Genomic DNA, 26,321 nt, shown 5'->3' on the forward strand with positions numbered 1-26,321 from the left:
TGGGTGTGCTTGTAATGCAATAGATAATAATAAATTTTTAGCTTAAGGGCTTAAACTTTCAAATGCCATGTTCGGTAAATAAATAAACTTGACTTCTGCAGCTAACCTACATTTGACTGAGGTGGTGGTCCTGATCAAGTCGATTGCGTACCGCTGAGACACTCAGCACAGGCAATGCAAGGGTTAAATGCAATGCGCCATAGGCGGCAGATTATAAATTTTATTTACTTCATGTTATTTGTACGTATGCATGCATGAGAGTATGTGTGTGTGTGTGTATGAAAGCATCCTGCAGGGAAATCTAGTTGAGAACTCCAGCGCATTTAGTGATTGTGGAACCGTGGCTGGTTTGAGCCCGTCAATTGTAATTTTTTTAAGGTTAATGGGTTATTTAAAAGTGAAGAAATGCGACGTCTAGGCAGCCGAATGGGTTGGTGTCTGGCTACCATTTGGAAGTGCGGAGGTTCGAAACCCCGGCCCCAAAATACTAAATAATAGAAAAAGTTCTTTCAAAATAGCCTAAAAGTCTATTTCTGTTATGAAAAAGCTTCTCATAAAAAAACATTTCCCACTCGGAGTTGGCTTAAAACTTAAAGTCCTTCCATTTGTGGAATAACATCAAAACGTACATCACCAATGCTGGAGTGTGTAGAACTTTTAATTTAAGCCATTTTTTCCAATGCCAGATTTTACTTAATTATTTGTTAATTTTTTTATAAAAATATAGTTTGTACTATAATAAAAACCATATAACTTACGTTTCAAATTTTGTAAAACAAACAAAAATTATATTTTCATCAAAATTTCAAACCTTTGAAAAATATTCCGAACAGGCAATTTTATAGCCCATAGAATTTTCTTACAATAAAGGGCAAGTTTGAAGTGGCTCAAACATCACATTGGTTTCTGGTAATTTTTTACCAGCAGCCTTCTGCATTTTCTCCACATAAACATAAATTTTGGGCTTTTATTACAGGGGAAAAAATGTATAAAACGCCATCAAACAAAAAAAAATTTTTCAAAAATCAGCGCAATTCTTCAGCCACTTTAAACTGGCACATTATTACACTAAAAGTTAATGGCGTGCAAAACTGCGTACCCCAAATCTTTCTAAAAATTCTGAATAGGTGGAATTGGTTGAAATTTTTTTTAATTTTGTTCAAATTTTGATTGATATAATATTAGTTTGGGAGAAAACAAAAAATCCATTATTTTCTCGGTAAGAAGGATTTTAGTGATCGATATCTCGTAAACTATCGATCAAACAATATAAAGTTTATGCTCGCTTTCAAGGCGCCATTTCACACTAAAAAAATTCTCTTGCTGTTTTGTTTGTTCCATTGAGTTCTGAGTTACCGGGTGCTAACAATAGAAGTCAACATAGAGAAAATTCGGTACATTTTACAGTTTCCCTTTGATAAAGGGGAAAAGGCAAGCCAGGTCGCTGAAATTGTGAATGGTGTTTATGGTGCCGATGCTGTGGCAGCTCGGTTTAGTCGATTCCGTTAAGACATTTTTGAGGTTAAAGAAAACATCGATAAAATTACAGAAGTAATCGAAGTTGAGCAGGGTGTTGGTAGTCGTAGCGTCGCTCAAGAGCTAAAGATCGATTGAAACTCGTTCTGTCGGGGATAGAAAAAAGGCTGACCGATCGAAAACTGGACATTCTGTGTACAATATTGCTATTGTACCGCAAAGTATTGTTGAATAACCTTCAACACCCATATCTCGACGTTTTCGACAATTAGGCGCACATGAGTCGATTGTTTGGCAGATTTTACATAAAAAATTTCGTGAATTGGATGGAACCTGTTGTTGACTTTTCACGCAAAATCATCTCTAATGACGAAGCTCATTTCACTAAATGGATTTGTGAACAAACAAAATTGCCGCATCCCTCGTGTAATTTCAGAAAAATCATTACATCCACTAAAATGTACTGTTTGGTGGGGTTTTTTGGCTGTTGGAATAATTTACCCGTTTTTCTTCGAAGATGAAAATTAAAGAGCTGCTACTATCAATGGGCACTGATTGAACAGTTTTTGCGGTCTGAGCCTGAATGAATATACTTATGCACAGACGAGCTTTATTTTCAACAGGACGGAACCACAAGTCAAACAATACGGGAAAACTTTGCACTACTGAGATCTAAGTTTCCCGGTCGATTAACTTCGCGAAACGGTCACAGTAACTGGCCACTTAGATCATGCGATCTAACTGCACCAGACTACTTTCTGTGGAGTTTTTTGAAAACTTAAGTCTGCCAATATAAAGGGTGGTTAAATTTTAAGGGCCGATATCCAATGAAAACCACACCTAAACGTCAAGTTTTTTCTGCATTTCATTTGACATTTTTCAATTTCAAACTAACTCAATGTGAACCATGGAAAGATACACAATCGAGCAACGCGTTGAAGTTATTCAAGCTTATTATGAAAACGGGCGTTCAAATCCAAATACATATCGCGCACTTCGTGAAGATAATCATCTTCAGTGATGAAGCACATTTTCACCTCAGTGGATTCGTCAATAAGCAGAATTGCCTCTTTGTCCATTGTGGTCATCACTTCCTCGATGGTTGTCTTCAGAGCGTTCTTAGTGTTATGAGGCTTCGCGTTAACTTTTGCTTCAACTGTGCCCCACACGTAATAATCAAGAGGATTGCAGTCTGGGCTTGAAGGTGGCCAAAAATCTGGTGACCAGTGGTAGGGTAGGTTATTCTGGATCAGAAAGACATTCTCGATCAGAAAAGACATCATCTTTGCAGTCGGCTTCACGAAAAACTTTTGCAATTTCGTAAACTTGCATTTTTTTGTAGCCAAACCACTCAATTATCTCTTTAGGGCTTTTTCCGGCGCGAAGTGACTCTAGTATCGCAGCTCTTCAGTCCCACTTACTCCGGCACTCCAATGTCAATCAGGAAACAATATACTAAAAATATGTCCCTTTATCTGCGGTTTTAGACTTAACGCTACTGCTCCAGAGCTTTCGAAATGTTTTCCGTATTTACCTCGATGGCCCTGTATATACAACAACAAGAATAACAAAGTTACGTCAGGAGAAATTTCCAGAATGCGGAAGTGTCATACGGCATCTAACTCCTCAATTCCAAAGGATTTTCTAACGAAGAACTTTATCCATAATTATGTTAGGGCATTTTGCGTACAGTATTCGGGTGGCCGCCTTAGCTGAATGGGTTGGGTGTAACCGTTCATAATCGTTCAGCATATCATCAATTGTCACTTGTGACCAACTCTGTAACTAGAAATAGAATTTTTCCCTGCCAAATACTTTGCAAATTCTTCTGATTAAGTTTCTTCTGAACTGTTGCTTCTCAAGAAAAATGTCTGTGCAGATGAAAGGAAAGTATTTAGAGTACGTAGAAAATTTCCAAAAGTCTAGCATCGGCATTCGATATACGCAAGCGAACGATATAAAACACTTATTCGACGAAGTTGAGAGGGTACAAATCATTGTACTATTCTAATTATTTACATATTTGGCTATTATTTCTTTCCCGGTGCTTCGTTTTTAGCAGTGTTCTATTTTGACAGCTGTGCCATAGTTCAAAGGCATCTCTTTTGACTGATGTTAAGCAGAAAACATGCAATATACTAAATTAGGTTTGATTAGCTCGATAGCTGCATTACAATAATAAATCTATAAATTAAATCTATTATCAACTGGTCACATTTTGGCATTAGAAAATCCACAAAATCCACATTGGAATTGGGTGGTGTCATTGGGCCATGCAGCTGAAAATTTGCTTTGATTGAGTTATTAGAATTTGTAACAACTTTTGTTTTGGTTTATGATTATTGATAATAAGTGGTTTCCACAAAACAATGAAGCATCTAAGTGCGAAAAATTGTTAAATAAAATTTCCACGAAAAATATTTAAACGAATACTATAGAATATTTTAACTGTTAAGGTCGCCCAATTTAATGACTATGACATCTCAAAGATGGAAATTATGAGAACAAATCAAAAAGAGTTGAAGCTTTGAAAAATAGCATTCGCTATGAAATACCACAACTATGTCTAAATTTGTTTAGCTAAGGGAGGTTGCGGGAACCGAGGACAGAGCTTCTGGACCACTTGAACTTGTGGATGTGCTCCTTGAGCATAATAGCAGCCTTTTAACAAAATATGACTTTATAAGGAGTCGATTTTACAGTGAGGAAAATGTGATCAACAATTTCATCGAAAGAATTGACAAATGGAGGATGTGTGGAAATACTTATTACCTATTTACAACACCCCTATGACAATAAAGAAGCAATTTAGATTCATAATAACAATTTAATTTTAATTTAAAAAAGGAACACCAGCTTGATATAGGTACTATGTATTTATATTTATGTAGCTAAGTAATCGTGTAACCTTTATTAAGTTTTTAACAGAGCTACAAAGTCCGGTTTTTTTCTAGGTGCTGCTTTACAAATAAGGAGATTTTCAGTTTTTTGCGTACTCTAAGTCAGCTAGTTCATGGCGAGAATTCGCTCGAGTTTGTAACAATTTTTTGTACAGCTTGTAAATGCTTCAAATTTTTTGATAAAAATATTTAAAATATCTCAAGCAAAAAGTATAACTTAACTAACAATGAAGTAAGTAAAACTGAAAAATAAAAATAAATTCACCGCTATTAGAAAACTAAAATTATGGAAAGTTGAAAAAAAATAGTTTTAAAAAAATTTTCGTAAAAAAGAAAATATTGTTCTATAGCAAAAATACAAACATTTTTTAAGTTAACAATGAAAATATTTGTGAAGATAAAAATAAAAAGTATAAATAGTGCGGCTGCTATTAGAATATTGAAACTATGGAAAAAAAATGTTATAAAAAAGATTTGTAAAGAACCAAAATTATTTTTTAAATTGAAAAGAAAACTATTTTAAAAGTAAAAGAAAAAAATCAAAACTAGCGCTATTTGAAAATTCAAACTATAGAAAAAAAAATTATAAAAATCTTTTGTAAATAACCAAAATATATTTTTAAGAGAAAAATAAAATTATTTTGAAGATAATAAGCCAAAATATATTTTTTAAGATGAAAATAAAATTATTTTAAGAGTAAAAATAAAAAATAAAAATAGCGCGACCACTTTAGAAAATTCAAATTATGAAAAAAACTTCTTTTTTAATTGTTGTAAAAAACCAACATATTTCATTAAGATAAAAATTAAATTGTTTTGAAGGTAAAACTAAAAATAGGCCGTTATTAGAAAATTCAAACTAGAAAAAGAGAGATATTTATACGAATTTTTGTAAAAGATAAAAGTATTATTTTTAGATTTAAGACAAAAAAATAAAAATTAAAAAAAATTAAATTAAATAAATAATAATAAATAAAAAAGATAAAATTATTTTTAAGGTAAAAATAAAAAAATAATGTGACCGCCATTATAAAATTCAAATTATGAAAGGTTGAAAAAAATATCAGTAAAAAATGTTTGTGAAGAACAATTTTGTTTTTAGTTAAAAAAGGAGAAAAATAAAAATATTTTGGTAAATAAAAAGGTTTTTTTAAATCGTTATATTATCATGATTTAAACTGTTCCAATGGTCTGCAAATATTTAGCTTTCGTATTTGTATTATGTAAGCTCAAAGCCCTATTTAAAATAAAACAACAAATAAATTACTGCTATTATTTTTTCTATTTATTTTTCGGTATTTCGACCTCAATTAGAATCAATCTTCAACAACACTGGGCTGTGCATGGTGTTGTAAGTTTTTAAACTAATTCTCAAAGCATTATAGTGATATTTAAACCATATCGACATTTCGGTCAAATCGGCGGATCAATTCAAAAAGTAAAAAAAATATGAATAAAATATGAGTTTTCTGTTTTTACATTTTGATTTTTTAAAATTAACTCTTGCCCTCTAACGCACAGTGGTTCAGCCGAAGATCAATACTCGAAAAAATGAACAGTGTCCAGCCTCTGGTTAATTGAGAGCCAATCATTCATTACTGGCGGTACTTCTTTATAGTATTTTGAGATAAGAAATTGTTTACCTAACTTCCTCACTCTTGATAGTTGACAAAACTCACTTTCATTGTGAATTGCGTTATCAGTGGCTCATTGCTTCTCATTTTTTTTATATTTATTTTTTTAAAAGCTTCGCGAGGTAATAGGGGTTCAAGAAAAATTATTCCTAATTAAAACAATAGCACTATCGCAGTAGTTAGGCAGCACGAAAAACACTAAGAATTATTAAAGAGAATATCTTCAGAATCTACTTAGCCATTACGAATACAGAGGGTTTGAGTTTCTTTTACGTAGGGTTGAAGCTTTTAGATTTTGAGCGAAAGTGTAAATTTCTGTCCTCAAACTTCTGCAGTAGAACTTAGCGGACATTTTTTTTGTAATATATTTTAGACCTCTAACTGCTACTTAAGGGGGGACCCTCATTTATCGGGTCAAAAAAATCGATTTTTTGGAAATAATTTTAATCTATTCTACAACTATTTAAGAATATACTTTCAAAATTTCAAGTCGATATGTGTATTTTTGAAGGAGTGACAAAATTTTTAACAGGACGCGACGGGTGGCCTGATCGCCTGTATCCAAAACTTTAAACGCGTTTTTCTCGAAACATCATTTTTCGATTTTGTGTACACAATTGAGAACGCTGTATTGAACCAATCAGGCTTTACAATAGCTCATTTTAAAGATAATTAAATTGTTTTCAATGTGACATTAAGTGTTTTTTTTAAAAAAAAGATTTTCATATTTTTTGTAATTTTAAAGTCAATTTTTATGCATGAAAAATCACTTTTAACATAAAACTGGGTAAAAAATATCAATTTCGACATTTTTTTTTAAATCAAAATGTCACATCGAAGGTATTATCCTAAAGTTTTAAAAAAAATTTGGTTTTTTTATTTCAGAAAAAAATTCAGAGCGCTAGAATGTACACAGATAGAATGAGGTGCCATGGACGAGGTGTATATTTCCATACTTAAAATGTTTTTTTCTTCTCCGAAAATTTTTGTAGACAGTCAAGACATTTATTAAAGTACTTTATGAATTACAAAACGTTTGAAGTTATTTTACCTGAGAAAAAAATTCCCAAAAATGATGCATTTTTCGACCGTCTAAATGAGGGTCCCCCCTTAAATGCCCATTTTTGACCGATTTTCAAATGAGTATAATGAAAGATCGTTAAAAAGGCAGTTAGATTCAAATGTTTCGAAAAAGTTTCAAGCAGCCAATTTTACGGGGGCTCGCTGCAGATGAAAAACTCCGGGTTAAGAGAAGTGCATAAGGAAGCTAATTTATAAAAAAAAATATTCAAAATAGATACAAAAAATTAATAATAAAAAATAAAATATATTAAAAAAATACATTAAAATGGAAAATATTTTGTAGTTTTTTATATCGAAATAATGGAAAATATTTAAAATTTTTTCGCCAAATTATTAACTGGTCAATAAATGATACGAAACTTTAAAATTCTTTAAGCGCCAATATTGGATATTTTATCTACTACTGCATGAGTTTATAGAAAAAGCAGCAATTCAAAACAAAACAGCTTCTATATTTCATGTTTTCCCTACAGGATATAGATTTTATATAAGTTTTAGTACTTCATTTTCCCACAGGACATAAAATAGAAATTACTTTTGCTGGTTTATATTTTCCCTACAGGGTTGTTCCTCCCTCACCACTTTCTGTTATTGAAAATGTAATAAATTTACGCAAAAGTGGAATGGAATACAACGAGTTTATACGGAAATGAAGATAAATTATATGGGTACGTGGATAGTTGCTGGTGCCGTCTCACTCTGACAGGGGTATACCGACCAACTACCATACACTACAAACATACATATACCTATATCTATATTTACGTGTGTGCGCAAAAGTGACTATCTGTGTTTTTACGATTTTATGTTAGTTGCAGATATCCAGCCAATCACAATTTCGCACGAAATTTATATGCAATCAATTTTATTTTTGCTGCAATTGATCAGGATATCATCGCCATCAAATTCAATGGTAGCTTCCGTTGTATAGCAAAGTGTTCAAGCACGCGCGGAAGGGGAGACATAAATTGCGAAAAGGGTTTGTGGTCTGACTCAGACATGGATTTTTTTTTTTGTAGAAATCTTCTTTATATTTAGATGGATGGCAAAAAAATTGAATTGACAAAAGAGAATTGGAAATTTCTGAAATACACTGTATACTCAAAGGAGGTCATTATGCGGTGGCGCGTGACTTCTATTAAGTTTTGTAATTTCAAAGCTCTTTGCCCAGAACAAATGGAAACATATAGCAAAGTTATCATAATCATTAGGAGTGCTAAGTTTTTTTTCTCTTCTTGTTGTGTATTATGTGGCATGCGACGCCTTCTGAAGATATACCTGCTAAACCTCATTGAAGAGTACTGTAAATGAAACGGGTAAACTTAAAGCTTGTTAAACAATGGCGATGCGACAGGTAAACATTTTTCGTAAAAGATAAAAATATAAAAAATATTTTTTTAAGGCAAACAGGTAAAAATTAAAAATCAAAATAACTTCAAAGCTACTAGAAAATTTAAACTACGCAAAGTTCACAAAATATTTATATAATATTTTTCCAAAAAACCAAAAAAATATTTTTAAAGTAAAAATAGAAGCATTTTTTAAGATAAAGATAAAAGTATTTTTCAAGGTCAAAATACAAAGTATAAATACAATAATAATAGCTATAAAAAAAATTATTTGTTAATGTTGGTAAAAAAACAGTATTTGTAAAAAACAAGATTTTGTTTTAAGTTAAAAGTAGAAATTGCTTTGAAAGTAAGAATAAAAAAAAATTGTTTCACCGCTATTAGCAATTTGAACTATGGAAAGTTAAAAAAAAACACTATTTGCAACACAAAAACGAAAACGTATATTTAATGTAAAAATAGAAGCATTTTTTTTTAGGCAAAAATAAAATGTTTTTAAAGGTGAAACTACAGATTAAAATAACTATAAAAAACAGTATTTATACAATTTTTGTAAGAAACCAATATATTTCTTTAAGATTAAATAAAACTATTTTGCAGTTAAAAATTTAAAATATAAATTGGGTGGCTGCTACTAGAAAATTCACACTATACGAAACGGAATTTCTAAACATTTTTGTAAAAATAAAAGCATTTTTTAAGATTTAAGGCAAAAAACAAAAAAATATTTTAAGTTAAAGGGCTACGGAAAAAAATGTGCTTTTAATTTACAACCACCCATATATGTATATTAGGCCGGGTCGATTAGTGGGGAGGCATAAAAATCGCCCATTGCCCTGTGAAAATCATATTCTAGGGATCAAAATAAGAAACTTTGCCGAAGGAACCATACCTCTAAAACGAATTTTGATGACCCCAATTTGGGTCGAACTTTTAGTGTATTTTGTGGGGAGGCAAAAAAATCGCCCATTGCTCTGTGATAAGCATATTCTAGGGATTAAAATAAGAAACTTTGCCGAAGGAACCATACCTCTAAAACGAATTCTGATGTCCCCCAATTTGGATCGAACTTTTTAGTTTCTTTTCTCATGTAAAGGCCAAAAATGGTGATATTTTGAAATGATTGAATGGGGAACCCCCCAGGGGAGTTCCAGGGTGTGTGCCACTGGCATGGGTGGATCGGCCGTCCAAAGTTAGTGGGGGTCGGTCATACATTCGGACTCGATTGGAGCACTCTAAATGATGGGATTTTTCGTTCGACCCAAATTGGGGGTCATTAGAATTCGTTTTAGAGGTATGGTTCCTTCGGCAAAGTTTCTTATTTTGATCCCTAGAATACGATTTTCACAGAGCAATGAGCGATTTTTAAATCGACCCGCCCTAATGTATATACAGGGTTGGCCATATTAAACTGACCCATTGAGTAACCCTATAACTTTTTACTGTAATTTGAAATCTAAGGTTTACGTCAACAAGCCAAAGACACTAGGCGCACTTAAGGCCAATATCCGACGGGAAATAGCCGCCATATCGGCCGAGACGCTGGCCAAAACTATGGAAAACGCCGAAAAACGGGCACATTACGCTATACGAGCTAAGGGCGACCACTTGCGCGATATCATATTCAAAAAGTGATGTAAACGAATCTCCTTGAACTAAATTAAATGTTTTTCACAATGAAACACAAAAAAATTTTTCTTTTCCCATATTTTTTTAATAATCACATGGGTCAGTTTAATATGGCCAACCCTGTATTTGTTTTTTTAATATATACATTCAATTTGACTCTGATTTTAAGTGAATTTTTGCGTGACTACATTTCAATTGATTCCATATTCGATTTCTATTATAGATATAAAGCATTAAATAATAAAAATAATAGTTCTAACAGAGGTCGTTCATCGATAGGCAATGCCAAACCTCCGAGTTTATTTCTGCCATAGAAAACGATTTTTCTTTCGTACTTGTAAATTAAGAAATAACATCAAATCCATAATAAAAAAAAAGATTCCATAAGGACAAAATACGTCTCTTACTCGAAGGCATTAATATAATTGAACACTTTCTTTGTGAATACTCCAATTTTTATTGTTGCAATTTCACTGCTTCTTAACTCATTTGTTTATTTAATTATTAGGCAGCTACCACCTGCTGTTACTTTAACACAACTGTTAAGTCTATTGGAGCATTAAAGATACTTCATTTGTTTTTAACATTTCACTGTTGATTTTCTGTTGTCGAACAGCGAACGAAATTTGCTCTTATGTTAAACGGATGCCTTCCGCCGTTATAGTTGAGAGTAGATATTTGCGTGTAGGTTATCTGCTAGTCTTATCAATATATTCGTTGAGTGGGTGGACTAATTCTGCTCTCTTCACTAAAAGTGAAAAATGTAATACTTTCATTTGCCCTTAAGTTTAAGAAGGAACACTTAAATGTAAATTTTAAGGAAATACAAGCAAGGCATCAGATATTAAGAGTTTATTAAAGTAAAAAAAAAGCTTATTAAACTAAAAAAGGGTTTTATATGAAAATGTGCCTCTCAATGCATATCAGAATGAGCCCATTGGGGCTAAATGTGGCTACTTATAAGACTACTTTGAACGCAGCTATCACATAATTGCCTACCTATTTCATTCTGTAAAGTAATAAGCGTTAAAATGCTTGAAATATATTCCAAATATGTTCATCTTCGCCTGCATTAGTAGACCCATTATCAGCTATGCCTGCGTGCTGTGGTATTAGCTCTAGAAAATTATATGCGTAATTCCAAAGCCAATCGGCGTGCATTGTGCAACATCATGCACTGTCATGCTCGGTGCTGATCTTCATCCATTCCTGCCCGAAAGGCTTTGAATTATACTCAAATTGAGGCCTTGAAAGCCATTTTTACATTCAGATAACGGGGTAGTAGGAAGTAAATTTGCAGGCTCCAATTTATGCTACGATACTTACTCCAAAATCATGTTTATTGAAGACAGAAAAGTTCGAGGCTGATTTATTATATTCAGGATCCCTGCATGTGAAACTAGTAACTCAATATACTCTTTCTAAAACTGACACTGATTAGAGAATTAATGGAACTAACGCGTATCTAGCTTCTTCAACCGATTTTCCCCAATGCGTCAGCCCACATTTTCCTTAAAAACAGTTCACACTGTTCACAATCATAAACCCATTTTTATTGCTTCAGATTCAATTTAAATCATTTTCACTTGACCTAAAGTATTAGTTGTCTTTGCCCCATTTTTCTAGCTATTAATTTGAAATATTTCACTAAACATACAAATACATACATACATATAAATATATATATATATCTGAATATATACTCATGCTGCTTATTGTTTTATATCCTTATCGGTTTTATCATTCACACCCGAGTCGAACGTCCGGCCACATAAGCCACTGCCGTTGTTGTTGCTGCCGCTGCTTGCACTAATGGATGAGCTGTTGTTGTTCTGGTGGCTATCGGCCATTGTATGCCAATTTCTTCGGTCGGACTATCATCGTCCATCATTTTTATTACCTGTGAATAGATGTTCGGTTCGGCTCGCTTCAGTTCCGTTTGTCGTGGACGTCCTAGGGTGGCACTGCAGTAAGGCGCCATGCGTGCACCGCTAGCCGAGCCAGCTAATTCGGCGTAGGTTAAGTCAGTCTGTGAAAATATTGGAGAAAACAAAATGAGAATAAATTTTTAAGTGAAATTAATTTGAAAATTATGAGAGTACATCTGAATGAAAGTGAATCTTGAAAAGAAATTTATTGCTTCAAAATTTTCAATGGTAAAGCACAAGTAAAACGAAATAAGTTTATTTAATAAAAGAGTTCTGAACTTACAAAAATATATTCTTGTATGTATATAAGTTTAAATACAAAAGTTATTGCGATCTTGTCGCTTCTGAGCTAATTTAGTGATAAGAATACAAGAAAATTCGCGTTGCCCACACGACAGATCCATAACTTTAATGGACCGAAAAGTATCGGACTCCAGATATTGGCTTAGTGTCGAAAGAAAAAATACGAAAATTCAGGCTTATCGTGTTTATTTTGAATTAATTGTCCCAATAAAAGAAAAATAGTTTTGAAAAAATGGTGGCATTGAGACGAGTTAAAAAATCGCATTTATAAAGAAGAGAGTCTGTTTGTATGTCTAAGTAATTTTCTTTCATTGTGTACTAATCTACCAAGACCGGAAAGCCTTATTTATAAACTACGAAAAGAGTCAGACGAAACCATCCATTTTATACGCGCCGAATATTTTTGAAGAAATCTTAAAATGTCTGAGTCTCCAAGGCCACAGGTTCTAAACATTTAAAGACTCCCAACCGATCGCACTTCTTCATAAACTCTTTTCTTTCTTTTTCTCTTAAAACATAGACCTTTCTGAAACAATGAAGCTCACCAAATTTTCTTATTTAATTCTTCGATTGGCCAGTACTCATTTTTCGACTTTTTGGACATTTTATTGGGTGACTATCGTAACTGGATTAAACGGCCGGGATTGTCTTCACATGTATCTTACCATGGAAAAATGGTTACAAATTTTTTTTTTTTTTATATCGAGATCTAAGGAAAAACGTAGAATCTTCAAGAATCTATGAAGTGTATTTGATTATTGCCTTTGGCATATTTCCGTTTTTAGCAAGGAGAATTTAATAATAGCCCAGTACTCCAACTTGCGAGGATTTCCAGTTGCCATTGGCTTATAATCGCCACCGTACTTGATAATTTAGGTGGAAAATCGTTAGATTTGAAGTCGTGATCCAGTAATATATTTTGTACATTGTTGCAAATTTTACTGAAAAGTGGTTTATTTGTATGATTCATGGGCAAAAAGTAAAGTGAATTTATTTGTCAAACTTCGCGGGATTAAAATTTCGCTCTAGTTACTTTTTTCATGAGTTGGCAGCACTGTTAATAATATCTGGGCCAACTTTCATGTAAATGTCATTATCAGTAATAGATTTACGCTTGTGTGTACCAAACGACCAAGAGTGCATTTTTCGATTTTTACAATGTCTGATTTGATTGAGCAGAGAAGTGCCATCAAATTTTGTTTGCGGAATGAAATTTCGACTGCGGAAACGTTTAGCATGTTGCAGAAGGCATTTGGTGATTCGACCATGTCGCAGAAAAATGTTTATAAGTGGTACAAAGACTTCAAAGAGGGTCGAGAACGTGTTGATGACTTGGAGCGCTCCGGACGACCATCGACGTCAACAGATGACCAACACGTCAATAAGGTGAAGGAGTTAGTGCTCAAAAATCGTCGGTTGACTGTTAAATACCTTACTGATATGACCATTTGGGCCTACGAAAAGTCAAATCTCGTTTGGTACCGAAAACTCTCAATTTCTTGGAAAAAAGTCGTCGCGTTGATGTGTGTGAAGCAATACTTTCAGACTATCAGGACAAGCTCAAATGCATCATTACGGGAGATGAGACTTGGGTTTATGCTTACGACCCTGAAACAACCGACAAATCAAACGAATATCGTGCTAAAGGCGAGGCCAGACCGAAAAGAGCACGTCAAAGTCGTTCAAAAATAAAGGTCATGAGACAGCTTTTTTCGATTTTGGGGTGTGGTGCACTATGAATTCCTTCCACCTGGCCAAACTGTTAATAAGGAATATTATTTGAGCGTTATGCGTCGTTTACGTGAAGCAATTCGTCTAAAAAGACCAGAATTATGGGCCAAGAACTCTTGGTTTTTGCATCACGATAATGCACCGTCTCTCACTGCACTCGTTCTTCGTGACCATTTCGCCAAAAATTCCACGCATATCGTTCCGCAACCACCGTATTCGCCTAATTTAGCTCCGTGTGACTTCTGGCTATTCCCAAAACTCAAGAGACCCCTCCGGGGAATGCGTTTCGAGTCGATTGAGGAGATAAAAGCTGAATCGAAGAAGGTGCTGATGGCTATACCGGAAATGGACTATTTGGCGTGTTTCGGGGATTGGAAAAATCTTTGGCATAAGTGTATTTCATCGAGAGGGGATTATTTTGAAGGGGATCAAATTGATTTACAAGAATAAATAAAGATTTTTCATTTTACACCCCAATTCACCTTACTTTTTGCCCACAGTAGTATGCCTAGATTTTGTTTTAAAATAAAACATGCAAAAATTCGGATTCTTTAAGGTTTCACTAGATTCATCCAGAATACGGCTCTTAACAATTAAGTGTGAAATTGTCAAATTAGGTTGAACTGGCTGACTTGCAGTCACGCATAGACCTGTTCGGTTCATAGCGATACCAGATGGAGTTCATTAGTTATGTGTTTTGAAAATGCCCACCCGCACGGTGCCCTATGTTGCTCGGTGCGACTCATTACTGAGCCGATCTGAGCGTATTTGTTTTTTATTTTACTGCTGATGCTGAAGCATTTCCTCGTTACTATGCCCTATGGCAACGTCATCCGCATATGCTATTAGCTTGATGGCTTTCCCTTTATATTTCTTTAGTATCCCGTTAACCACTAGTAGCTATAGGAGTGGCAATAGCACACCACCTCAAGAGGTACCCCGCCCGCTATTCTGCCTAAGCTGGTTTCATTCCACTCCGTTCCACAGATGAATTTCTACAGGAAACGTCTACAGGTAAAATCCGTCAAACAGCCAATTCATAAATACCTAATTGTTAATAACGTCGCGATGTCGATGTTGAAGTTTGTTCAGCAACGTTTTGCGCTATAGCAGCAATATTCTTAGTAGAGTGTCTAGTTTCAGTTTTTGGCTCGCCAGTCTTTTTTCTATTTCCGACAGAATCAGTTTCTTGAAATTTTTTCATCATTCCATTTCCGCCAAATAAATCAAGAATTTTTGGATATGTTTTTCTTAACACGTTGACTGCCAAAGCCATTTTCAGTAAACTGGCCAAAAATGACATTTTGATTTTTTCACATTATATTACTAAATCCTCTATTTCTAGATCATTGGTATCATCGAAAATCAAAAATGATGTTTTTAAAGGAGAAAAAAGACCTACGAGTTATCTCGTAGTTGGCTTCTGGGAAAGAACTCGCTACGAATTATCTCGTAGTAGGTAGATCCTTTTTTTCCTAAAAAAACATAATTTTTGCTTTCTATAGTATTTTGTTTTATAATTATTATTATTTATTATAATTATCATAATTTTATTTTTATTTTCTTTCTTTTTAGATTTATAAACATCCTCTAAAATTACTGTTATAATCATCAAGAACCCAATATGGATAAGAAAAGGTCACTGAATCAAAGTGGAATTGAGTACAACGCAAATCTAAGTGATTCAGAAGATGATTTCAGCGATGGTAGTAACGACATTTTTGAGCCTTCTGAGAATACAAGTGATAGTGAAGATGAAGTCATCTCCGAACCTGAAGACGTCTCCGAATCTGATAATAATGACGATGATTTTCAAGCAACAACGTCAAATGAGAATGATGATTTGTGGACAGAAATTCAACACAATCCTGAATTATTTCTTTTCGAAGAAAATGTTGGTGTGAAATTAGATACATCAAATTTTACAGTACAAACGCTGGTGGATTTATTTTTTTCGGATGAGTTTCTTGCATTACTGGTAGAACAAACTAATTTATATGCTGCGCAAGAAATTGCAACATTGGAAAATGGGAATCAAAATGCTATAAAAAAATCTAAAATGATATCAAATTGGCAAGACGTAAGTGCTACAGAGATGAAAGTTTTTATTGCACTTTTATTGCAAATGGGACCTTGTACTTTTCCAACAATAGAACATTACTGTAACACAAACAAGCTATATAATGTAAACTTTTGGAGCACACATATGAGCCGCAATCGATTCCAGTTCATACTTCGTTTTTTCATTTGGTTGATAACTCACAACCATCTACCGACAGATTATACAAGGTGATACCAATCCTAAATCATTTCAAAGATGTTATGCGTGAAAACTATGTACCAAGTAAAAATATTTGTATTGACGAATCCATGATGCTATGGCGGGGAAGATTGCTTTTCCGCCAATACATAAAAAATAAAAAACACAAATATGGTGTCAAACTATATGAACTATGTGAGTCGGACGGTCTTGTAATAAAAATAAAAAATTACAGCGGAAAATCAGAGGAAACTACCCATAATGTAGGTCACACTGCTGACGTTGTTTTACATTTAGTTGAGGACTATCTCGATAAAGGCTACGCGCTTTACATGGATAATTTTTATAATTCAGTTAGTCTTACAAAACTGTTATATACACGAAAAACTTATGTGTGTGGAACCCTACGAAGTAACAGAAAAGGAAACCCCAAAGATGTGGTAGATCGTAAACTAAAAAGAGGGAAGTGTTTTTGGCAGACAAATGGTCCTGTTACTGTATGCAAATGGAAAGACAAACGAGAAGTCTTTTCCATTTCAAACATGCACGCTATTGAAATGGTAGAGGTGCCCAATCGTAATGGAAGAATTTCTATGAAACCGAATATAATTCGAGATTACAATAATGGAATGTCTGGCATTGACCGATCAGATCAAATGATTTCGTACTACTCATCTCTAAGAAAGACTATTAGATGGCACAAAAAGGTTTCACTTCATATTATATTATAGAGATATATACACAAAATGCTCACAGAATTTACCAAAAAGTAACTTCATCTAAAATAAAACTGATAAAGTTCAGAGAAGAATTCGTCTTGGCGTTGATTGGAGATTTTCAACCAGTTTAAAAAAAAAAATAGATCTAAAGAGCTCCATTATTTAGAGTGTCTACCACCAACGGAAAAAAAACAGCGTCTGACAAAGCCATGTCGTGTATGTACCCAAGAAAAAAAACGCCGAGAAACGCATTACTTCTGTCCAGCCTGTCCAGAAAAGCCAGCAATTTGTGTGGAAAATTGTTTTAAAAACTTCCACAAACAATAATATAGTACTTTATTTCTTGTATTTGAGTTAATTTTCCCATTATATTGAATGAATTTTTGCATTATATTGAATGAATTTTTTTTAATAAAAAAAAAGCTAGCGGAAGCCAAACCCAATTTTTTTTTTCTTTTCCCAGAAGCCATTTATCGATACTAACACTATCATAGTATGGTTTTACTCGTAGCTACACAATAAGTGGTAGTTTTAGGTAATACGAGAAAACTCGTAGTTGGCTTCCTGGAAGGGAAATCATACTACGAGTTATCTCGTAGTTGGCAGTCAACGTGTTAAAGATCGAACATTCCATATTAAGTTTCAATAATTTTAACGCGTTGTTTTATCGTGTAAAATTGTACATCTGTTTTATCAAGGATGGCATAACAAAGGTAAAGTCTAGGAATTACTCGCTACTGACATGTAGCCATCACTTTTGAAAGACCCTTTGATTTGCAGATATTTCCTGGCACACGTTTTGTTGTGGTACCATGGCATGGATTGGAGAGTTTCGCAAGGGTACAGAGAATTCCCCTAATAGAATTGAAATTAGCAAGTAAAACTTCCGCTGAAACAAACGTTGATTTAACATCAAATAGAACTCCTCCCACAACTTTCGTTGAAGTCATTCAATTAGTTGCAATGATGTTCCGTGTATTAATTCTACTAAGCTAGTATCTTTGCGGTATTAATATGGATATATCTGATGATTCCGTAGCTGTGCGCTCTTTACTCCCATCACGAAAGTGGCAGAAAAGGAAGTCAAAGTGGAAAACGTGTCCTAGCAAACGCTTTTACATAAGGGAGCCAAGCAAAACGTGCCTAAAATAGTTGACAGTCGCGGCTACAGCGCAGGCGAAGGTAAGCAATTAATGTGCCATACACCCACGCATACACATGCAGATTTTCACCAAACTTAAATATTCATTGCATTGAACTATGCGACATGTCCCTTTGCTGTTGCTACATAATTACGGCTCTTATCGAATGCACCAAATTCAAAACTGAATTTAGCAGTTCATTAACATTCATGGACGTCGTTTTTCCGAAATCAACAGTAACACGAAAAAAATTAAATGAGAATGGATCGCAACTGCAACCTAGCGAAATACTTCACAATTCACACTTTGCGCCACAGTGAAGTACCGTTGAAAGGTCACTTTGGCTGAGGCTGTCAAAAGCGCACCATGCAATATTAAGTGTGTTAGCGCCCATCCAACAACAAGCAATCGCTAGAGAAAAAGGAAATGGCATAGGACTATGCGAGAAATATCCTTCCCGCGCGAACAATGCCGAGCATTAACCGTGGAAATTATGAACGCGATAAACAAGAGTATTCAAACCATGGCGCATGCACGCTTCGGGAGCCTTTCGATAGTTGGCTACATTGGTAATGCTTTTACGCATCCCAAACCAACCCCCACCACCCTCCTAAATAGCACTCGAACTGTTGCCGCAATGATGCTGGTAATGTTCTTTTGGCCGCATTACTGGCGTTGCATTGTTGCTGTTGCGCGCTGCAAAGTGATTGAAAATGCATTTAGCTGTGCCACACCAACACTTGCGCGCACATAAACACACGGTGGTTGTGTGGCATGCACATTCGACAGCAAGTGTAACTGCTTTTTGAGACGGACATTTGCAACACATAACGTTGCGCATAGCTGGCAACGACATCCGACGGTTTTCTCATTTCCTGTTGGACGACAGAAATTGCACACGAAAGCACACACTCGCATATTCACCTCTACATACATACGCTCGTATGTGCGCTCTCAGGCATACATAAGTGTGGAAATACTTGCAATTTGTTGGTTTGAAGCAACTTGCGTCAATGAATTTGGTATGCTTTTCGGGAATTTTTAATAAATCACATGAAAACGTGCAAATCAGCGCTAATGCTGCTCATCTTCTCCAATAGTTATTGCCTCTTACGTCCATAATCGTAGTTTCATTTCATTCAATTCAATTCATTTCTGGTCCCCTTTCTAATGTTTGGATACAAAAAAACCACTGGCGATAAGATGGACAATTTAAACTAAATTCTCATCAGTCGAAGCTCTGCTGCCTCAGCAGAAAATATTTTATTCCGAGTAGATCATGTAGGTCCACTGTGTATCAGGGGAACCTCAGTATTTATTTATCATGGAACCAGTTAGACGCTCTTATGAAGCGAAGAATAGGTTTTATCCCAGCATCGGATTGTTCCGAAAGAGAGCCTAAATGGTATTTTCCTAACAACCTTGCTCTTCTAAGGCTGGACAGTTACGGAGGGGGTGTTCTACTGCCTCTTCCTCGCCTCTACAACTTCTGCAGTATTCACCCAAAAATATTACTAGCCTAGAAGAGTGTCTATATGCCACGATCCTCGAGATGTTCTCTCTTAAGAGGATAAGCAATTCTCCTGATCTTACGAGGGCGGTTCAATAAGTACCCGTGTTAGAAATGAAGACACAATTAAAAAAAAAATATTTTTTAACATAGGCCCCTTTTAGAAAGATACACTTCTTGCAACGCTCCGGCCACTTTTTTAATCCCTCCAAAAACATAGAATTGGTCGGACTCTCCAAAATACGTCTCTGCGATGACTTCCTCGTTTTCATTTCTTCATGTTAGGGAATAAGAAAAAATCGCAGAGAGCCAGATCAAGTGAATACGGGGGATGCAGTTTGGCGGCGACAACTGCAAATTAATGTGCTGGTGCATTATCGCTGTCAAACAGCACCTTCTTTTTCGCCAAATGCGGCCGTGCCTTCTTCGATTTTTTGTGAAAGTGGTCCAATAACTTACTGTAGTATTGTCCAGTGACCATTCTTCCTTTTTCTAAAAAATGTATCAGGATGACGCCGGTGCATCCGAAAAAATCGTTCTCATGACCTTTTCGGCCGATGGCACTGTCTTCGCCTTCTTTGGAGCAGATTCACCGGGAGAAATCCATTGTTTTGATTGTTGCTTAGTTTCTGGTGTGTAATAATGAATCCTGGTTTCATCAACAGTCACGCAAAAATTCCTTCGAATCTCGTTTAAATTGCTCCAAACATTGCTTCGAAGTTAACAGCCGCATCTGCTTGTTGTCCAACGTGAGCAATCGCGGAACCCCCATCGGTCCGACAATTTTTTCATCGCCAACTTATCATGTAAAATATGAATTGCCGTTCTGGTCGATACATCTATGGCCTCTGTTACTTCGCCCTCCTAAGTTCATCGATCAGCGAGAATCAAGTCGTGGACTTTTTGAATGATTTCCCCGGTAACTACGACGGATGTTCGCCCACGTTTGAATTCTTCTCTATAGTCTTTGAGTTTGCCATTCTTTTCTTGACAGGACGCCAGTCTTGAAGAGCCTATAGAAAGCGGGTTTAGGGAAATAGTAGTCGATTTCTTGATTACAGGTACTCATATCACGTAGCATAGAAGTGTGGCCGAAACGCCGGGTCTTCCATACCGCCATATTGTTAAGTTTAAGTGCTGAAGCGGCGACCACATGTTTTTCTACCAGATTTAGAGCAGGCAAGTAGACTAGCAACTCGAGCGCTTATTATTATTAGGGCTGGTCCCTAAAGCGCCGGTGATGCGCAAAAATGCAGATATTTAGACCTTGCTCAGCAGTCTCGCATTATTTGCCATTCTTGTCAATCTACCTTTTAGAGAAATACTCGTCAATTTAACTTTATTTCTTCACATAGGTCATCGTAACCGACTGCCATAAGTTCTACGGCTGATTAAATTTTGAGTTATGATCATTATTTTGAATTATGGTCTGTATGGACCAATGATTTCATTGGAAAAATTAAAAATAACATTAACAAACATGAATTTTTCGGCTTTTTATTGAATTGTTCGAAAGAGCAAATATTTTCACTCTTATGGAACGTAATTTCATTCATGTGACCATCTCAACTGGCTGCGCAGTAGGGCATTCTGTTAATAAAGTTTCCCAAGACCTAGGTGACGATTTCTGGCTATAACTCCCGAAGGGCTTGCTCGAGAGAACCTGAATAGTTGATGGATTGTTGTCACAAAAGTGGTGCTTCATGGCTCTCTGCAAAGCAAGTCAAATCAGTTGCCTAAACTGGCTGATTGACAACGCCGAAACGGCTAATAACACGATTGCCAAACTTAAGACGCAAAAGTTCGATTGTTGCATGAGCCGTGTGACATGGCGTGCTATCCTGTTGAAACCGAAAATCGTGCATATATTCAATTTCTGACAAAAATTCATATTTCAGGGCGGGAGCTATGCGGAGCTGCCCAGAGATGATATCACTAAAGTAATCAAATTCGTAAAGAAGTTCAAAATTTAAATAAACAAAAAGTTCAACTGGAGTAGATCTGCACTTGAAAAGAAACTGTACCCTGCACTGGGCCACAGATGGCTCGAAGACCTCAGAAGGCATATAAATATATATAATTGGGGCGAATTTTTTGGGTGTTTGGCCGAGCTCCCCCTTCTGCTTGTGGCTTGCGACTTGATGTTGTTCCACAAATGGAGCGACCTACAGCTTCAAACCGGCGTTGGAGCCAGATATTTTTTATGAGGAGCTTTTTCATGGCAGAAATACATTTGGCGGACGGGCGCCCGCTATTAGAAACATTTCTCCATTTTGGTCTTTCACCGAGATTCGAACCTACATTCTCTCTGAATTCCAAATGGTAGTCACGCACCAACCTATTCGGGTATGGTGGCCCCAGAAGGCATAGACGCTGGAATTTATGGCCCCAGCATTTTCCAAGCGAAGTTGTATGCCATCAGTCTAAGTGCAAAGACAGGAATTTCCGGAAAGAGCGAATTGCCATTCTGAGTGGCAGTCAGGCGGCATTCAAGGCCCAATCGTCCTATGAGATCAAATCCTCACTAGTCCTTGGTTGGTTAATGGTTGTAAAGGGTTAAGGTATGGCCCTTTAGCAAATACTACCGCTGCTATTAGATAATAAGACCTAATTTGCTGAATATCATTATTTTAAGATAGATTGCAAATAAAATACTTACAAAAAAAAAAAAAAATGAATTGTACCAGCTCCTTCTGAGGGGGTGATTGGAGGTCTTCATCTGTAAGCATGAACTTGTTTAAAAACCTTTTCCTTCTATGCGTCAACCCCGGACATTCGATAATGAGATGTTCTATAGACTCCTCATCTTCGCAGCAAAATCTGCAGGTGCTGGTGTTAGTTGCATGGTGAATGGACCCGTGAGGGCGCTTGTGAGAGTGCGAATGCTTTTTTTGTTTAACGTGAGGGCCATGTTAGTCCTTGAGTATATCGAGAAACTTAATCTACTAGGAACGCACAATCATATCCGGCTAATTTGTGGTCCAGGACACAGGTGTATAACTGAAAACGAAATAGCGGACACTTAGGCGAGAGAGGTTGCGACCTAGCTTTTAAAAGGACCCGGAAGAGACTATTAGGCTACTCCTACTGAGAGGGTATAACCAAAAGAGCCTTAAAAAACGCATAACCCTCCCCAAGGGCAAACTGAGAATGCTCACGGACATCCCCACAGGCCACTTCAAACTGCGGAGTCATCTGCATGTGATCGGGATTTGGTCTACGGACCCTTGTAGTTTCTGCGACCAATCCCAGGAGACTATAGCGCGGAGAAAGTTGAGACATCTTGGCCAACTGTAGCCAGAGGAAAGGCACTTACGCTCAATCCGACCCAGTAGAGGGCACAAAAGCCCATGAGGTCGAAGTGCAAACCTCATAAACAATCTAATCTAATAAAATCTGCGAACCTTGTGGAGAATCATTGAATTCCGATCCCAGTGATTCTTCAAATCTTCGTTCCCAATCCATTATACGGAGTTGTCAAGAGTGAACGTGTTGCTTTTACCTTTACGCAGTGCCTACAATCAGATTATTATACAGCCAGAAAGGTGCAATTATTTATGCACTTAATTATTAAAAAAAAAGTTATTGGATTATAATTTAAATGCCAACTGGCACTCCATTATAAACGAGATATCAACTTCGGCCACAAAGAGCCCGTATTCGTATTGGAAAAGTTTTGGTATTAACAATGCAGAAGGCCATTTACACATACATATGCAAATGCATGCAGTGCGCGCTATACCCAGCAACAACGGTGAAAAGTTTGGGATTATCAATTTTCCAAATGACACCGAAAGCATAGAACAACGCAGCCAAATAGTAGCGAATCAGTGCAAACCGGCACATTCGTTGTGGCATTGTTTTGTTGCGTGCCGCATGCGGGTACATAATGTGCAACATTTATGCGCAGAGGCTATAAATTTCTGATGGCACTCGTGCAAGCTGCATATAACCATAAATAAACTTGGCTTGAGCCCATATTGGCCAGATTGGAATTGTAGATGAAAATGAGGCCCTTTGTTAGGCTCTGGATTAGCGCTTTGGTACTAATAATAGCCTGGCCTATTTGGCTTCAATTGGTTTGGTTTGGCATTTGGTTTGATTTTACACTGAGCTTTATTACGCTGGTGTCTATGCACACACCTACCTTGTTTGGTTGCTGCTGCATCGACTGTTGTTGTTGTTGTTGTTGTTGTTGTTGAGCATATCCACCCATTTTGCTCACAGGTATCAGCGCATTATAGTGAATATACTGGCCGTGGGAAGGCGGTGGTAGCTGTTGTTGATGCTGCTGTTGTTGTTGTTGTTGTTGCAATTGTTGCAAATGATTCGCCGCTGACTTCTTATCGACAACGGCATATGTTGGGTTTATGTGATCATACGACGACGAAGTGATGACGGCGTTCTGCTCCGCCAGCGCTGCGGTTGCATAAGCGCGATTATGTCCCTTGGTGGTCCACTCTTCATCATCGTCGCGGCCATCTAAACACACACACACACGCACACACACACAGCCAGGCACACAAATGAAACAAAACAAAAGAGCATTAATTGTATGTAGTGGGAGTTCAATCGCTGGCATCGCCACAAACGACATTTTCTATTTTACACACCCACACACACACACACCACCGCCACTTAATCACACCCACATGCAAGCTATACACTTTTAGTACAATGGCAGTATTTATTGTTGTGTATTGACCCACCTTGCGGTATAATGTCCGGATTCTTGTCTATGCTATCGAGGCTGCTCGTCACATGGCAGGTGTCCCGACCGATGCGTATATCCTGTATTGATTGGCCATTGTGCAGTGTTCCGATGCTAACGCTACCATTATTGTTGCCACGCCCACCACCCGTCGATGGATGCGAGTAATTATTGCGATCGCGTCCCGATGAGCCACGCATTCGAACAATGATGACAATGATGAGAGCCACCAGGAAAATACTGCCCACAATGCCGACCAGTATACCGAGAAATGGCCGGATATCCTCGATTACGGGCGCATAGGCGAGTGAGAGATCTAAAATGGTGACAACAAGAAAATGTGAATCGTGGGCAACGATAAACGAAAATATAAAAATAGCAGTTAATTTAGCGTTACGTATAGTTTGGAAATGGTTTTTTTTTTAAATGCAAAGTGTCTGATTGTCTAACTCTAATGGACGTGGCCAACTAAGGCACATTTGAAATATATGCATGTGTATGAATGGCTGTAGGGCTCTACGATATACGGGGTTTGAGCTGGTTATATTCTTACTTCTGTCTTTAGGCTTAGTGATTGTACTGTTGTTGATTTGTGTTGAAACAACACTGGTTACAGTTGAGAGTTCGTAAAAACGTGGCAGTGTATCAAAGTTACCCTTTTTGTAAGTAATAACGACTAAAAATTAAACAAATTATTACAAATATAAATTTAATAAATTATAAAACAATTTTGTAAAAGAATTTTTGTTTTTGTATACAAAATTGGGTAAATAAAGTATAAGCTGAATTTGCCAGTGATAGGAAAAAAAATCAAAAATTATAATAAAAAAATAAAAATTACGAATTATACTAAAAATGCGGTAAATGAAGTACAAACCCTTGAAAAAAATCACGTACTGATAAAAACTAATTTGGTAATTAAATTTATTTGATTGATATTTCGATTTATTTCCGAAATATTGCAAATAAAGTCAAACTTTTTTTTAAGTAATAAAAGTAAAAATTAAAAAAATGTTAATTGTAAAATAATTTTAAAGAGTTTTCTTTTGTATATGAAATGTGGTAATTAAAGTTTAAGCTCAAAAATTTTAATAAAAACATTACTAATTAAATTTAAAATTTCTTTTATAAAATAAAGCGGTTAATGATCTACAACCCCTCTAATGTTAAAAAATATAATTTTAATAATTAAATTTTTAAAATATATATAAAGGGTCCGCCATATAACTTTACGGAATTAAAAATGCTATAAAAAAGAAACTACTCAATATTTTTCCAAACTGTTTTGTTTATTTTGAAGTACAATCTTTCCGGTTAATGATAGAACGCAATTTCTTTCATATGGCTGCCTCGGCTAGCCATGCACTATCCCATACGATCGGTCCAATTTTTCAACACATTTTCGATTGTATGCGGCTGTACTTCAGCTGTGACATCGCGTCTGTTGGTCGTCAGTGCATCAATTGTTGCTGGTTTGTTGGCATAACACTGGTCTTTGACGGCACCCCAAAGATAATAATCCAACGGCGTCAAATCGCAGCTCCGAGGCGGCCAAACGATATCAGAATTTCGGCTGATAATGCGATCTTCGAAGACATTGCTCAAAAGATTGAACGTAGCATTCGCTGTGTGGCAATTAGCGCCACCTTGTTGGAACCAAATTCCACCAATATCCTCCTCTTGAATTTCTCGGAACAAAAATTCGTTCAACATGGCCCGGTAACGTTCTCCATTGACGGTTACGGCCACTCCTCGCTCATTTTCGAAGAAAAATGGACCAATGATGCCTCTCGACCAAAATCCGCACCAAACAGTGACTCGTTGTGAATGCATCGGCTTTCCTTCGAGTGCGTGCGATTTTTCTGAGCCCCAAATGCGGCAATTTTGCTTGTTAACATACCCGCCGAGATGGCAATGAGCTTCATCCGAAAAGATGATTTTTCGGT

At 36.1% G+C, this 26,321-nt stretch overlaps 1 protein-coding gene across 1 annotated transcript in view; it reads right to left on the reverse strand.

The window, feature by feature from the left end:
• The window catches only part of LOC129244248 (hemicentin-1), a 216,812-nt gene that overhangs the window by 24,578 nt on the left and 165,913 nt on the right, over positions 1-26,321 (reverse strand). Inside the window, exons 15-18 of the mRNA XM_054881864.1 lie at positions 24,929-25,051; positions 24,374-24,691; positions 23,812-24,146; positions 11,822-12,100 (exon numbers count right to left, since the gene is read on the reverse strand). Coding sequence (XP_054737839.1) covers positions 11,822-12,100; positions 23,812-24,146; positions 24,374-24,691; positions 24,929-25,051 — 1,055 coding nt within the window. The remainder of the gene's footprint in view (positions 1-11,821; positions 12,101-23,811; positions 24,147-24,373; positions 24,692-24,928; positions 25,052-26,321) is intronic.

This window comes from Anastrepha obliqua, chromosome 4, assembly GCF_027943255.1.
Source record: "Anastrepha obliqua isolate idAnaObli1 chromosome 4, idAnaObli1_1.0, whole genome shotgun sequence".
In the NCBI taxonomy this organism is placed as follows: Eukaryota; Metazoa; Arthropoda; class Insecta; order Diptera; family Tephritidae; genus Anastrepha; species Anastrepha obliqua.